Source organism: Phalaenopsis equestris, unplaced genomic scaffold (genome assembly GCF_001263595.1).
Source record: "Phalaenopsis equestris unplaced genomic scaffold, ASM126359v1 Scaffold000002, whole genome shotgun sequence".
In the NCBI taxonomy this organism is placed as follows: Eukaryota; Viridiplantae; Streptophyta; class Magnoliopsida; order Asparagales; family Orchidaceae; genus Phalaenopsis; species Phalaenopsis equestris.
The window spans coordinates 78521088-78538006 of NW_018164444.1; the positions used below are offsets into that span (position 1 = coordinate 78521088).

Sequence of the window (16919 nt, forward strand, 5' to 3'; positions counted from 1 at the left end):
TAGTTTAGGGCCGATTCGAGAGCTTGCGGGATATGATGAGGAAGTATACAAAATGCAATTCAAGACCGTGTTGGCGGTTCAATTTGCAAACCCTAACTAAGGTTTGATCGAAGAATACTTTGCTAAATCGAAAGGAAAAGAGATCAGACGAGAGGAACATGAGGAGGAAAGCATCCATCATCAAAAACCCCAACCTAGGGCTTTGATTTTGGGGGGGGGGGGGGGACAAAAACCCAACCTGGGGGTGTGTGGGTGTGGGGGGGGGGGGGTGGATCAGAGATTTCTGATGGAGGGGGTTTGATCGAAAAATGGAGATAGGGTTTGGAGGAACACGAAGAAAGTAGAGAAGTCGGGGTAGGGTATGACTATGATTGAATGAGAGAGTTTTACCCCTAGATACATGGAGAAATACTGGAGAGATAAAAAGTTAGGGTGGAGATGCTAGAGTTAGGATGTTGAAGATGTTGATCTTCAAGGGGAAGACACACAGGGGTGGGTGTACAGGATAGAGCAATACTTCACGGTGAATGGGGTAAATGGGGAGGAAAAGCTCATGGTTATAGGGTTATGCTTGAAGGAAAAGCTCTAGCATAGTTCTAGTGGAGGGAGGGTAGACACCCGATCCGCTCGTCGGAGGAATTTAATGATTGCTTGTTTGAACGTTTCCGAGCCTTTCATGAAGGTGATCTACATGAGCAATTATTTGCCTTGACTCGAGAGGGGATTGTCATAAAAAATAGAGAGAGACTCGAGCTATTGTTGTGACGACTGAGGCTGATTTGTGAAGTAGTATTGTCATGAAGGTTCTAAAGTTCGACATACGTGCAACACTTCATCCGCCGTGACAACTAGACTTGGGAGAAATTGAGAATTGACGCAGCTGATTGAAAATAAAAATGCAATGGAACTAGCTAATATAAGCAAAACAGGTGAACCATCATACCGAAATGCTACAATCATGTTGAGACCAAAAACTCAAACGGTGGGAGTCAATAGGGAGGCTTGTCGAAACATGAATAATGGGCCACGAGCAAGAATAACATTCAAACGTCATATAGGAACAAAGATTCAGGAGAATTGAGCAAAGGGGTTATGTATTTAGTGAGATGAAAAATTTTTCTAAGGACACCGTCGCAAGGATTGGATGGTACAAGTGCAAGTTGTCACAATATGTGACGATGAGGCAGGGGAGTTTGACCCAAAAATAGTTTTTATCCAAATTGAGGACTAGGCACTTCCTTGGAGCGATAGTATTGTTACGTCAGTGCCTAAGGGCAAATTCGTCTTTTATTAGCCTAAGGGCAATTTAATCCATCGTTATTAATATTATTGTTGTTAGTATAAATAAGACTAATATATTTAGTGTTAGGGTTATGCATGAGATTGAATTTTGTATCTTAGGATTAGAGCTTTGAAGAGATTTCCTATCTCTCGAATTGTAGGATTCGAGAGAGATTGCTTACTTTTTGAATTGTATGTTTATCGTTTATATGTTGTGTTGGTTGTGTTATTGATGAAAAAAAATTGTTATGCCCTAATTTTTATGTGAAAAATTATCTCAGATCCTATTCAACATCTTTATTCCTTCTGAATGGATGATCGACAGGTATGAACATTCAATGACAGTCGAACAATCATTTTTTTCTGCCATATTTTAAAGTAAATGTCGCAGATAAATTCATATAGTTTGAGCAAGCTAATTTCCCCACAATATTCCATCCCAATAATATTGTATACACAAGGAAATCATTTATTGTCCCCATTAAGGCGACTTGCATTTTGAAATTTTGTTTTGACACAATATTGTAGATGACATTTGTTTCTCATAATTATTTAAACTCATCTATCAACTGTTGTAGATATATTCCCTTTGAGCTTTGTGGCCCGGGATAATTAATGTGGGAAATATGAAAGGCGTAGTCATGCACATTTCTCACAGTCAATTATAAGGTGTAACTTAAATTAGTTAGTATGAGTAGGGCGATGTGGCCTGACTGTATGTAACGTGAAATCATTTGCACATAAGTTAAGTTCAACATTGAGTTAATCTATTACAAATTTAGGATAAATACAATTAAAATATTTTTCGGGCTTCCCTATCTGCTGGATGAATCAATAAGTTATTCACATGTTCTGTTCTGATTTCATCTCATATGCGAAATAATATGTATATAGAAGAATAGTCCTTGAAGGCATGTAATGAGTGACAATTAATACTGTCGTTTGTATGGAAAATTTTTCTTTCTCTTACTCTTCCGACTATGTGGTTTGAATCTTTCAACACCTCAAAAATTACATAATTTTATTTGCATTAGCTCAATAATATAACATGCAACCATTTGTATAACTATCTATCATCTTTGATATCAACCTTAACTTGGATACCATTTTCTTTGTTCTATTCGTGTTCTCTAGTAATAAATTTTCATTGGAATTTGTCTTCTTCAATAGCCTTTCAATTTGGTTAAAATATTCTCTAAGCATATTATAATCTAATTTAATACTTAACATTCCAAGTACCATTGTTAACTTAGAGTGTGTTGTGCAACCTTCCCACAACGGTTTTTTTGCGGTATTCAGTAATTTATAGAATTTTTGAGCTTCACTATTTGATGGCTCGTCTTCAACCACTTGCTCGGTAAAGTTGAAATTGGTTGCATCAAATATCATTTTTTTCAAATTTATTGAGATCATATTCACTTGGAGTGGCATAGCTTGTTAATAAGTCGAACTAATCATATTCAAAATGTGGTTCACACTCTGCTTATTCAATCCTGTACCATTAATTAGGTTGAAACCCTATACGATACCCTAATTTTGTCTGGTGTTATGAATGCTTGATTCTTATGTGTCGAACAGGGGCATCATAACTTACCTTCTGAAAAATAAGTAAAAAGTTGTGGGACTAGTAAAATAAATCCTTCCATATCATTTAAGAACTCAACGGCGAGTCATTGCTTTCTCGATACAATCTATTATACATTCATGATCTTAAATTTCGAATATCCATTGAATCTCTATAGATAAGTATAAAGACATTGAATTCATCAATTAAATATATATTTTTGTACATGCGTGCACATGTAATGATTGAAGTTGACATCTTATATAAATAACAAGAGATTCTATGTACTCAAGCTGGATATAAGATGCCATGCACTCTAAATTGATGATGAATGTGTAATCCTGCAAAGTCACATGTGCAATACACTTGATGGATAACTCGCATAAAGACATGCCAAAACATATGCATGAAACTAATAAAATTTGAATTTCAAACATTAAAAACTTACATGACAAAGTTTTAAGTTTATGAGTTATACATTGAAACATATTTGAACTCATATCTAACCTGTGCTTAGCACACTACTTAAAACTAAAATAAACTTAAAATTTAACCAATAACTAAAATTAAGCTAAACTAAACCTAAATTTTAAATAAACTAAAGCTAAACTACATTTATGCTCAAAATTTTAACTAAAATGAAACTTAATCAAAATTGAAACTCAAACATAATATAAATTAGAAGCCAATAATTTGCTTACAAGTGACAAGATTATGAAGTCTAACTAGTTCGAGTTACAAAATACAAGTTAAGATTATTAAATTTTGATTAATATTGGAGATGTAAGACTTCAACTATATTTTGTAAATCCACTTTCTTACTGAAATTTGATTCCACTTGAATATATTTTTAGGGTAAGTGAAGGTTAAAGGCTAAGGCAATTTGGTGGAGGTAGCTATTGGACAAATGTCATAAAATTCATAAAATTATTAATAAACAAAGCAAATATACTAAAAAAAAAAGAAAATACACCACAAAACATAGAAAATAACATAAAAGTAATTTTACCCAAATCCCATTGATTAAGGCTTTCTCATTTAAGTGCCTTTTTAGAATTTTCCTCTTTCTTCAACTTTATGTTCTAATACTAAAACATGGTGTTGGGTTTAGATATTGTCTTGGAAGCATATGCTATTAATGAATATTAAGTTTCAAAGATTCCAAAAAAGGTCTATAAGCAAGGGATTAGAGTTGGATAGGAGGAACTAAGGAAAATCCCAGATTATGGGTCGGCCATACTAGGTGCAATCTAAAACAGAAACCCACCCTTGATCTAAACTTCACGCAATTTGGTGCAAAGGATTTAGGTCACTCTAGGGGATTGGGCCACTTGATAATCGTAGATAGGATGCCTAGTTGGAGAGGTGAAGGTTGTTTGGGTTTACAACCAAATCAGTAATATAAAGGAAGTCGGGGGTAGTTGAGTTACCTTCCTAAGCTAACTGTCGTCGGAGTCAGAGTTGGTCAGAGGCTAGGATTCGGGTCATTATTGATTCGGGTTAGTGGAACTGAAGGTTCATCGGAATTGAAGTGTTGCTTGGACCTTTGTCGGAGCTCGTCGGAGGCTACGTCGTTGCAGAGAGAAGGGAGAAGGAGAAGGTTTGGGCATCACTGAGAGAAGAGATAGCCAGAGCGAAAACACAAGGGAGAGAAAAAAGGAAAGTGAATGGTTCGCGGGATGGGTAGGTTAAAATAATGACTAGCAGTTGATTGGCAACCGACATGTTGTCAACAAAATATTGCGACCGAAATTTGGATCACCGATCAGCGGCTTTTAAGTGAAGAAATAAACGATCATTTAATAGCGATCAAAATTTCGGTTGCAAAATGCAGCGACCAAAATTTTGGTCGCTGCATTTTGGAACCGATGGTCGCTGCATTTTGGAACCGAAATTTTGGTTGCTAATCAGTTTCTAACTTAATCAATAGCAAAATCGGTCGGTAAATTACTGCCTATAAAAATTAGTCTGTAATTCGGGTGCTATTAGGTGATTCTTCAGTAGTGTATGTGGAGACATTATTAACATAGAGTGAAATAAAGACTTTATTGATCATCAACATTTAAGCATATTCTTACTAAAATGGAGTTAAATTTAAGATAACATAATTGCTAAAATTCATTAAATATTACAAAGTGATAACTCTTTTTTTGTTATGTCCCGATTAAATTTAGGAACTATATCTTTGCAGTTGATTTTTTTAGATATTCTTTGTAATTTATGCATTTGAGCTATTTCTGGTATGTGAGACCTTGCAACTTCAAAGAATCCCTCATGATTAGAACTCAAATGAAGTATAACAGAGCTGATTCCACTTGAGGATATACAACACCAAATCACTTTTTGGTAAATTTGATATGCAGAGTTGGTAGAAGTGCAAAAATAGGTATTGTGAAAGTGGGTAATCAGCTAATGACTATTAGAGGAGAGCAATAAAAAGAAGATTGTACTATTTTCTTGTTTAACTGGATAAAAGTAGGCATGTACTTTTTAATTAATGCCTGTAGATTTGTGCCAAGCTACAGCTACGGCTTATTAATGTTTTCAACTCTGGAATCCATATAATGATTGGTTATTGTAGTTGTAAGTTTTATTTTATTATTATTATTCTTTTCCTTGGGCCAAGTATCATAATTGTGATATTCTTCATGCAAGGCTTTCTTTCACAATGCCTGTAGTCTGTACACGGTTTTTCTATGGGAACGCTTTAATGTATTTATTTTTCTTATGCAGCTGGAGCTTATAAGGCTTGTTGCTTCTCAAAAGCCTGTAGTAGCTGCAGTTAGAATTTCACATAGACTTGATATTATTTTGGTGAACTCTGCCCAGCCAACCATACTTTCTGAGGTTTAATATTTGAACTACAGTCAACTTCGTGCTGCTTCACTATTGTGACCATCCAATTTTGCGTTTTTTGATCAACCAATTTATATAGAATAAAGTGTCAAAATATTTCCCTGACCATTTACATGTGGTCATTTTAGTCCTAGAGCCTATAAAACTATCAAATTAGTGCTTAGACGCTTTTAATATAGTCTAACATTGTTCCCATGAAGGACTATTCTAGCCCCTATTAAAATAGAATGGTAAATTTGCACCTTTAGAGACTCTTGGGTTACTATGGATGCCTACAAAGAGTCAGAGGGACTATTTTGACACTTTTCTCAATTTATATACTTTCCTACGTTTTTCTAAAACCATATTGTGAATATTTTTGTTAAGGCTAATGATGATAATGACATTTTAAATTATAGGCTGTGGCCTTGTTGGAAAGCATGCAAGCTGGACTGGAAGCAGTTGTGATTGCAATATTTGATGGATCCACTGAATTAAATCACCATACATCTGAAATAAAGTTCCAATTGCATGTTATTTTTGAAGGTTGTCATTTTCTTACCTAGCTTTCATTATAGTTTGTAGGGGCATTTTCATACATACCACCCAATTCTTATGTATTTACATCTGTAACGCCTCAAAGTTTTCATATCACATAAAAAATACCATCATTTTAACTTTTATAAAGTGAAATACATCTTTTTATTTATAGCTAAGGTGGCTTGCATGTAAAAATTAAAGTTTAGGTATTAACATGTAAATACTTTGAAATTGTGTGTTTTCGTAGGTCTTCCTACTTTCTAATGCTATACACAGAAGCATTCTAATTCTCGTTTTACATGTGTTCACAGGTCTTCTTCAGCAGCTTCTTTCACAGAAGTGGGCAGAACCACCTCTTACTGTATTATTAGCGCATTATCTGGATGCATTGGGTCCTTATTTAAAATTTTATCCCGAGTCAATTACTACTGTTGTCAATAAGCTTTTTGAACTTCTGACATCGCTTCCATTGACGCTCAAGGTTTTTGTGTAATTTTTTTTAGTGATAACATTATCAATAGCCTGCTATCTTCTGTTTTCACCAATTGCATGGACAGGATCCCTCAAACATTGCTCGTCATGCTAGATTACAAGTATGTACATCATTTATTCGGATTGCCAAAGCTGCTCAAAAAAGCCTTCTCCCTCTTATGAAGGTACATGCCTCAAGTATTCATTACCGAAAATTATCATAAGTTTTATTTTGAGATTTTTTCGAATGACCTATATATGCAAAAGTCAGCTTGATTATTTGCACACCTACATTTGGCAATACTTTTTGCATAATTTTTTGTAAGAAATTATGCTTCCTATAGTGATTTGCCGGTTCGCTAAAGCTTTGAAAGTTGGCTTATTCTATTGTAAAAATTGGCAGAACCGCAAAACCGATTATAATAATATTTATTTTATATCATAATTAATAGTAATTATAGAAATTAAATGATAATTCTTTTTTTAATTTACTTGCTCACGATACCTACGAAGCAGGCGTCGTTTGAATGTCTTCCTTGGCCGCAACTTTTAAGCGGGGGTTATATCCCTTGTTCCTTCATGAAGAAGGGCGTGAATGTTCCCTCGCTCGAGCGTCTTAAGCTTGTGATAGTAGGATAGGAGTGAGAGCTAGAGAACAGAGAGAGTGTGGGAGGCGAAGGCGAATGGTGCTTCCTTTCGTCATTGGATAAGAGCAAGACAACAAGTGAGAGCTGGAGGAAGAAGGGACCTTTCCTGCATGTGAGAAGCTCGTGTGGCTCAAGTAGGAGCGTTCTTTGAGCACGTCTTTGACGGACTGTGAGTTAGGGCGAAGGAAACCAAGCATACGAGCAACGTGTAAAGGTTACCACAAGCTTAAGACGCTCGAGCGAGCGTCTATGATGCTTTAAGAGCAAGAAGCAGCTTGATGAAAAATGAAAATGGGTTTTTTCTTTTAGGCACGGAATTCGAAACTGTCCTAATTGTTCTCATTACAATTGATTCCTAGTCTTCGGGCTGGATTTCAGAAACCCTAAAAACTGAAATTTGTTAGGTTTTATTAATATTTAATGAATAGGGAATTTCTTAGGTATGAATCCAGGTGCAACAGAGCTATTTATTTTGTAAGTGCTAAATTATATTAGATGAAGATTTAGTTCAACTTTAAGAACTAGCTCAAGTACGCCAAAATGGAAATTGTTAGATGTTTTTTCAATAAGAAAATAAATAAAATATGAAAGTTAAATGGATTTATTTATTACATATTGTTATGTATAATCATGGCAGATAGAATTGTTTTGAATTCAGAGTGTGATCTTGAGTAGATAGAAATTTTTTGCTAATTTTCCTTTGTTATCAGGGTCATAACCAGACTTGAAATGGTTTGCTGGAGAATTTTTGAATTTTTGTTGATGGTATTATTTCTAGTTGAAATTTTCATCAAAATAGCCATCATCTGGTGGAACCATTTTTCTTTTTTTTTTTTTTTAATTTAGATCTTTTCATCTCTACTTGAAGTTTTTGCAGGGGATCGAGTTTGTAGTGCGTATGGTTTGGATTTGTTAAAATTTATCGCGTTGTAACTTATCGCATTGCAAACCTTGTCAACTCTATTTTTATGTTTAGAGGTTAAAGTCTTGTTGAAATTATAATTGTGTGTTGTGAGCGTAGTAATATTCAGAGTTTTCATTTTACAAATAATTTTTTTTAGAAAGGTATTGAAGGCCTTGTGCAACTATAAAATAAAATATCTTATCATTTTAGGCTTATTGTGTGGATACTTGTTATGAGTTTCGAGCCTTCTCAATTCTAGTTTTAGGATATGGAGTATCAGATTTGAAATTAGGACTTATGATCCTCCCTTATAAGTAGGGTGGGCTGCTCAAGAATGCTGTGCAAGATGATGATGTCTTAATTTTTTAAAAAGATGAATTGAAAAATATTTAAGTGGTTGCACGTTTTTTAAAAGTAGTTTTGCTGTCCTTAGTGCCAAGGCAAGTTTAATTTCAACTTGTTTTCAAATTATGCAGTATTTTCTAACTTTAGCCTTATTCATTTAGCATGTTTGTTGGAACATATGTGTAAGATATTATTTTTGGGGATTTGGTTTGTCATGCATGCCTTCTGTATCCTTTCATAATTGTTATATTTGCATCATACATTTGCACACTCTCAGTTTGCATGCATAGTTTACTAGCATTCTTTCCGGGGCATTGAAATTTGATTGAAGATTGCCTCATAATATTCGTAGGGGACTTAAATTTTTTGGTTTTGAAATATTTTCACGAATATCATTTTTTTGAAGATGCACACATCTATTTTGTGTTTTAATAATCATTTTTTGTCCACGTGCCTGTATATGTTATAGAGTAACTAGAGAATTTTTGTGAATTAAATATTTCATGCATTCTCAAAAATGTCACATTATTATCCTCATGTGGTATGTTTTCATTCAAGTAGACCTCAAGGATTCAATGTTCATGTTATAAATAGCAAGTATAAATGCTAGGGAACGATGAGATTTATGGCTATTGGTATTTAGACAGACAAAACACTGAGAACCGTTGGGATCTTACTGTAATAGAACACAATGAACTATTAGTACCACGGGAAAATTGATAATTGTTATGTTGGGAGGGGCTCAACCTTTATCAATAGCTAATAGAGTCTTCGGGCTAAGTGACGAGCCAATGACATGACAAGACATGAAGATAGCTTAGATCTATACAATTACAAGTAATAGGAAAGATTTATACAATTACAAGTAACATTCCTATGATTATATTGATAACTATTATGATTATGCTTGTGATTACATATTATAGATGAAATACATGTTTTATACAACAATCATGATTTTCTGTTATGATAAGTATTGTGTGCATGTACAGGAGTTACATATAAACATATACATTTTCTCTTTTATGTACATAAAATTTTATTTTAGTCTTGATTGTTTCGCTGAGCTCGTTGTTGCTCACTCTAAGTTTGCTTTCAGGAAGAGTTAGGAGCATCATGAGTAGTTGTAAATGACTTGTACAACTTTTACATTTTATATTTTTGGGCACTTATACAGACTTTTAAGTATAAATTTTTAGCATGTTGGATTTAGGAGCTTTGTATACATGTTGTGGTGATATAATTTTTACGCTTCCAAGTACATGCATAAAAATGAATTATGAAGTGAAATGTATATGTATGTTTACAGTGATTTAGTTAGATTAGTTCATCACTCACTGAGACATGTTTCTGCAAGTCAGGTCGACTGCTGGTGAGAATTTAGTTTGATCGAATCCTCTACTTTCGTTGCATCATAGTTGACTCTTAAAGGGACCAATTGGGGTGTGACAGAAAGTAATGTAAGAGTGAGATTATTGGATGAAAAAAATAATGAAAGTGTGTTAGACTTAGAAGAAATATATGATCAAACATTAATTGATTTATACAGAACTATATGTTAGTTGATCTGAGTTGGTTAACCCATATGATTTAAGGTATCATGCTTGATCATGCACAACATATTTATTATACGATAAATTGAATTTGAATAATATATTGTGCCAATATAAATGTATTTGGCTCAATGAGAATAATAAACTATTAAGAGTCGGCCTCCTAGGTCAATTGTAGAGCAAGAAGTAGTACAAGTTGAAAATGTCTTGAACAGAAATGATAATCATAATATGACAAATGAGGAAACTATAACCACTGAATTACACGGCATTGTTTAGTTGATATCACAAGTGATTGATAAAATTACTACTATTGAAAGATCTTTTACTAGTATAAGATCTAGATATGAACTTGGGGCAGAAATTGATAGGAACATGAAGTTCTATTAGAAATTTGAGCACTTGCACTCAAGGGTGTCAGTGACCTTACAACTGTCGAAGATTGACTATTGAAAATTAGTAAGATTATGGACGGTATGATTTATCCAGAAAATAGGAGAGTGCTGCTAGCCACTTTGATGTTAGAAAATGAGGAAGAGAGGTGGTGGTAGGCACACGAGCGAGATTTCAGCTGACAACTTCTCCACAGATTTAGTGAGATGATTTTATCAGTCTTCAAGGATCGGTTCATTTCGTCTTAAATCTGATTAACACTGCAAGATAAATTCTTCAATCTGACATGGGGGTCCAGATCAATTATGCAATATAAGAAAAAAAAAAAATTCTTTCCAGATATGCCCCTCACGGGTCCAGATCAATTATGCAATATAAGAAAAAAAAATTCTTTCCAGATATGCCCCTCATTATGTCAGTACCAAGGAAGAAAAAACCATAGATTTTTGCGCGGCCTCTGAGATGAGTTATGTTTGACTTTGGCGTCATTCAAAATTAGTGATTTCTCAGTGCAGTTGAAAGAGATAGACGAATTGAAATCGAGCCGAACTTTTCCAGTCAACGGTGACAATCTTTAAGCAAGAGAAAATATTTTGGTAAGACGGAAGAACTTCAGAGCAACAAAATTAGATCAAAAGGTAAGTAGAAGCAAACTTAGTTGGAAAGGTCAGTTTGTGAGAAATGTGGAAAAACAAATTTTGGGCAGTGTTTCTTGGGTTCAGGAAAGTTACAAATGTGGATAGGTAGGGCATTTCTAGATGAATTGTTCGCATGAAAAGTAAAGAGATAGCAGATCAAGGACAGTTCAAGGGCAGAAACAACCCAAGCAATTTTTGGATGGCAATCAGCTCAACGAAACTCAGCTTTTGGAGAAACCTTCATTGCAAGCAAAGGGTGAAACTTTAGAGCGCAGATCTGAGCAACTAGTAGAAGCAAGAGTTTTTGCAATTACCCCTTAAGAGCTAAAAAAATTGAGAAAGTGGCTAGAGGTATGCTTTTAATTAAAGATCAGTATAGCACTATTTTGTTCGATTTGACATTATTTCATTTCTATTGAGTTTATTGTTAGTTTATTTGTTGATATTATGCACTTTACTCATGTCTTATGTGTTGTTATGCCTTTGAGAAGTGATTTTTATGCAGATAGAAAATGCGTCGTCTATGTTAACATTCTTGACAAGAAGTTGCAAGCAAAATTAGCTATCATACTAATTTAGATTTTTGATGTTATATTGAGATTAGACTGATTATTAAAGAATTTTGTTACGATTGAATGCTGAAAAAGGCTAGTGGAACTTAAATTTGCCTAGTGAATAACCGCTTAATATCTCATGTGATCGAAATACACAATCTTCTTTTATTAGAGCAGCTAAAGTTGGAAAGTACTTACGAAATGGTGAACCGGTGTTTCTAGCTAAATTAGAAGTGTTGGATAAATATGTGCAGGATTTGAAAACAGCATAGTTGTAAAATTTCTTAATTTATTTCAGGAAAATTTGTCAAGGCTACCACTATAACAAGAAGCTGAGTTTGACATTGATATGCAACTAAGGACTTCTGCAATTTTCAAGTCTTCTTATAGGATGGCTCCAAAGGAATTGTAGTAATTGACATGTTAGCTGCATGAATTGATATATAAGAGTTTTATCTCAAACAATTCACCTTTGAATGCTTCAATATTATTTTTCAAGAAGTACGACGAATCTATGCGGCTATGCATCGATTGTAGAGAGCTAAGTAAGGTGATGGTCAATAATAAAGATCAATTGCCATGGATTGGCGATCTATTTGATCAGTTAGAGGGTGCTATTGTATTTTCACAGATTGATTTGAGATTGGGGTATCATCAAGTCAAAGTCAAGAAGGCAGATATAACTAAAATAGTTTTATGGATTAGGTATGGTTATAATGAGTTCTTAGTTATATATATATATATATTAGAAAAAGCCCAGGAGCATATATATTAATATGGAAAAGTTACAGAAATGTTGTATGAGAGTGTCTAAAAGAAAACCCAACTCATACAACACAACACACACAAAACCCAGATAAAACAAAGATACATAAAGGTAAAAAACCAAAAAACCACAATGAGCACAAAAGTGTTAGGGACGTCTGACTTTAGTTCTTCTGCCTCTAGTTCTCGGAAGTGAACCGACTAAGAAATTGGTAAGGTGAGTATCATTGCCCGTAGTAACTAAAGTATCATCTATCAGATTCCTGAGCTCAAGTAGATCTTCATTCTTCTTCTTCCTCCTGGATGTGTAGGCCTGTCATTCCTCATCTGATGATTGACTTATCTGATCAACAGATTTCAGAGGTGGCACGTCATGATCCCCATGAGCCTGAATAATATTAACATCTTTCTGGACCTGATGAGGTGGTAGTGAAGTAGTAAAAGTATTTCCATCTGTATTATCGGTGATATGTTCTAGAGCAGGCGAGGTCTGAAGAAACTCCCTTTCTCCCACGATAGGAGGTTCTAAAGACGGGTGAGCTACAACTGGGGACTGAATAATTATCATATTGCCTGCGGGGATAGTGACGTCGTCCGGGGTATCCTTCTGATGATCAATAGTGTCAAAAACTTGAAGCTGGTCAGAAGGAGATGGAATCACAACTTCTAGCGGAGCAGTTTGCTTTTTTGGTCTGAGTTGGGGGTGTAGATAGTGACTTTGAGAATTAGAGTGTCCGAACATACGATAGTTCAAACAGTACGATGAAAAATGTTTAATCTCTATCTTATGCCAATATCCATAGTGTTGTGTGCCCAACCAGATTTCCTCAGAAGCGGGTGAAGTGATGCCTCTTTCAACAAATATTTTGACTTCAGAAGGGCGAGAAATATTAAAAGTAGGAATGTTTGTCTTGAGTGGTTTTCCATAAGCTGAGACAATAAAGTACAATACTTTTTGAGAAAAATAATGAAGTTTCAAACTAGAGAGACGAATCCAAACCCGAATGATTGGCGGTTCTGTCTGTGGGTCAAAATCCACAGACTATTTCAAAATTTTCATTGCTCTGTTATCAATCCATATTATTCTTCTAGCAAATAAGCGCATGTAATCTTCTTCATTACTAATTTGAATAAGAATGTCTCTCATCTAATAGTCCAATTTTTCATTCTCCAACAAGGTGCATAAGTTCAAATTCTTTGCGAATGAGCTTCATTTTGGGACGACCATATAGAAATTTTCCAACCAAATTCAGACGACAGGAGGAAACAAGTTGAATGCCTTCAGCTTTTGTAAAAAAAATGGCAGACTTCTCATTCGTCCTATCAGGTTTCTTGATGTCCTCCGTCCACTCAAATGAAGGAGGGAAATATGACGATTTTGGTGTGCCTTAGGCGTGAACACTCGCAAGGGCAGCTGCATATGATTTGTTCGAAGTCATCCTCAAATGTAGGTGCGACGTTCAGAGAAGAAAGCAGCTTTGATTATTGCATAGGTACACATATTTCTTAGATTGGTCGGATATTAGAGAATGCACGTTAAAGGATTTTCATTTATAGTTATGTTGTTGTCTGAGCTCATGAGAAAGGTGATTCAATTTGAGTGGCTGTAGAATGTGGACATAGTTTCAAGAATTAATGAGTTTTTTTATCACTACTTTAATGTTAGTTATTCTTTTAAGTATAGGAGATTTTCAAATTTACAGTGTCACATCATTGTGAGACTTGGGATGTGCTACAGTGCAAAAATAAGAAGTGATAGCTTATATGCATCCAGACATTTTATACTAGATGAGAGGAATTATCCCACACATAATCTAAAGTTAGTGTTTGCTCTCAAGATTTTGAGACACTATTTATATGATGTGAAATGAGAAGTCTTCATCATCGGACTTTGTAGTAGATTTTCACACAGAAAGAGTTGAATTTGAGACTGAGGAGATGATTAGAACTTATCAAATATTATGATTTGGATATACAGTATTGTCCTAACCGAAAAAATGTAGTTGTTGGCACCATTCAGACAAAGACAAAACTTAGAGAACCGTTGGGATTAGATGGCGACGGAATGTTTTGTAACTGTTGGTATAGGAGGAGCCTAGCCTTTATTAATAACTAATGTACTCTTATTGTTGGGTGACCATTTAATGACATGACATGAGATTGAAATAATTTGGACCTATATAGTTAGAAATAACATTCTTATGATTAGATTGATCAGTCTTATAAATATGCATATAACATATTTCATACAGTAGACTTGATTTTCTGCATGGCATGTCTTTTCTTTTACATGTTTTATATGATTATAACATGTTATGACATGTGTTATGGACTTGTACACAGTTTACATATGAGCATGCACGTTGTTTTTTTAGTCTATAAAATCTTATTTTAGCCTTAATAATTTTGCTGAACTTCTTGTTGCTCAGTCTACGTCGTTGAATTTCGGGAAAGGGTAAAGAGCATCAGGGTGAGTAGTCAGGTGTGATTTTTTCAACCTTTGTTTTCCATAATTTTGGGCACTTCTATAGACTTTTGGGTACGTATTTTTATCATATTAAATTTAGCAGTCCTGTAAACATGCTTTCATCATATGATTTTCATGCTTCCAAGTATATACGTATGAATGAATTATGAAATGAAATGTATCAAGTATTTTTGCGACGATTTAGTTTGACTAGTTTATCGTCTACGGGGTCCTAATTCTGAAAATCAATAGGAGTGCTTGTAAGAATTTCGTCTGATCGAATCTTCCATCTCTTTTCCACCATAGTTGACTCTTAAAAATGGGAGCAGTTGGGGTATGACAGTCCGGGATGATGACAACAAAGGGAAGTGTTAGAATAACAGCTATAGTGAAGATGAAGGGCTAAAATAATGATGATAGCACGTGGGAGGGGCTGTGATGGTGACTAGATGGCGGTCCAGTGGTTCGGTATTGTTGGAATTGCAGCCAAGGTTGCAGAGGGAAGTTTCTTGTGGCCAAAATTGGGCCGAGTCGACTAAAACTGGATATGAGTGACTGGAGCAACAACCAAGGGGTGTGAAAAGATGATGGAAAGCAAAAAACTGCAGAAAACAACCAAGAGTTGTTTCAGGCAATTGCAACAAGGATGGGGCCGCCGAGAGTGATGTGTGAGGATGCATAAGGTGATATGGGAAAATAATCACCACCTCGAGATAGAGATACAGTCAGAGCACCACCGAATTCTTTAGATGCAATCATCGAATTGAGAAACAAACACCGACGACTATTCTAAACAAACTCATGCCAAAAACTACCATCTAAATCCTAGTACAATGCATAAATAGGATAGGACTAGAAAGGAATGAAATGAGTAAACTCGTTTAAAATTGGAAAAGAATCGTACATGGGCCGCTCCGTTTGGTTCTTTGCGGTTAGTGTGAATTGATGCACACGCTCAGTGTGGCTCCTGTAGCAGGGGTCACGGAACTGTAGCATGGGTCATGTACAATGTTCTCATACGTGAAGCTCTCACATCAGTAAAACCTGTGAAAACAAATTTGATGGTCGTTTAATAATCTTTATTTATCTTAATTTCAATATTTTAATTAGTTATTTTAATTTTACCCATTAATTTAATTTAATTATTAATCTTATAACTTATACATTTATTTGATTTTATTTTCTTTATTTAATCCACATCTTTTTTATATATGACATAAAAGTTTATTTCCTAAATTCTAATTTATGTTTGCTATTCATCTTCTTAACTTTTAATAGGTTATTTTAATTTCTATAATTTATTATTATTATTATTTTTAATTAGGTTTTCTTTCAATTATCATTAATATGTATTTTAATTTTTTTTCGAACTTCATTATTTTGTTATTATTAAACTATAATATTTTTGTTAAAGTATCATTGATTCATTCTATTGCTATTTATTATTGTTGTTGTTATTATTTAATCATAGAAAAACTCTGATATATATCAAAATCTAGGCCCTAAACATGAAATACTTGAACACCTTTATCTAAAATTACCTCACACAATATGGCTCCCTCATGCAATAGCTTGAGACGACGCTCAAAAGCCCCAAAGAAACCCGCATATGATACTCCTACACTGTCGACATCTCCACTATGCACATAAAAGCTCGTTTGTTGCATTTGTGCTTGATTTCATGCACAACAATCCTTTCTCAAACACCTTGCCTTTGTCTCGCATCTCCATTTTCTTCTTTAGATTCAATCACCATACGGACCACCTTGATCACAAGTGTCTTCTAAGATTGCACAATTGCTAGCTAGAGCACAAAAAATCACGGCCAAAGCCTTGTGTCATTGCTCCAGCTCGCAAACAATTGGTTCGTTGGATCCATCTGACGTGGGGGCTCCATAGGTCGGCTCAACACATGTTGGTTCAGCCTCCCTGCTGGACCAGTCCATCATGGACTGAAATTTC

At 34.7% G+C, this 16919-nt stretch overlaps 1 protein-coding gene across 5 annotated transcripts in view; it reads left to right on the forward strand.

Moving 5' to 3' along the window:
* LOC110025960 (protein HASTY 1) overlaps positions 1-16919 on the forward strand; it is a 115618-nt gene that overhangs the window by 71154 nt on the left and 27545 nt on the right. For all 5 annotated transcript variants that reach the window (XM_020726707.1, XM_020726789.1, XM_020726874.1 and 2 more), the window contains exons 12-15: positions 5579-5692; positions 6100-6226; positions 6532-6701; positions 6778-6876. In XM_020726707.1, coding sequence (XP_020582366.1) covers positions 5579-5692; positions 6100-6226; positions 6532-6701; positions 6778-6876 — 510 coding nt within the window. The remainder of the gene's footprint in view (positions 1-5578; positions 5693-6099; positions 6227-6531; positions 6702-6777; positions 6877-16919) is intronic.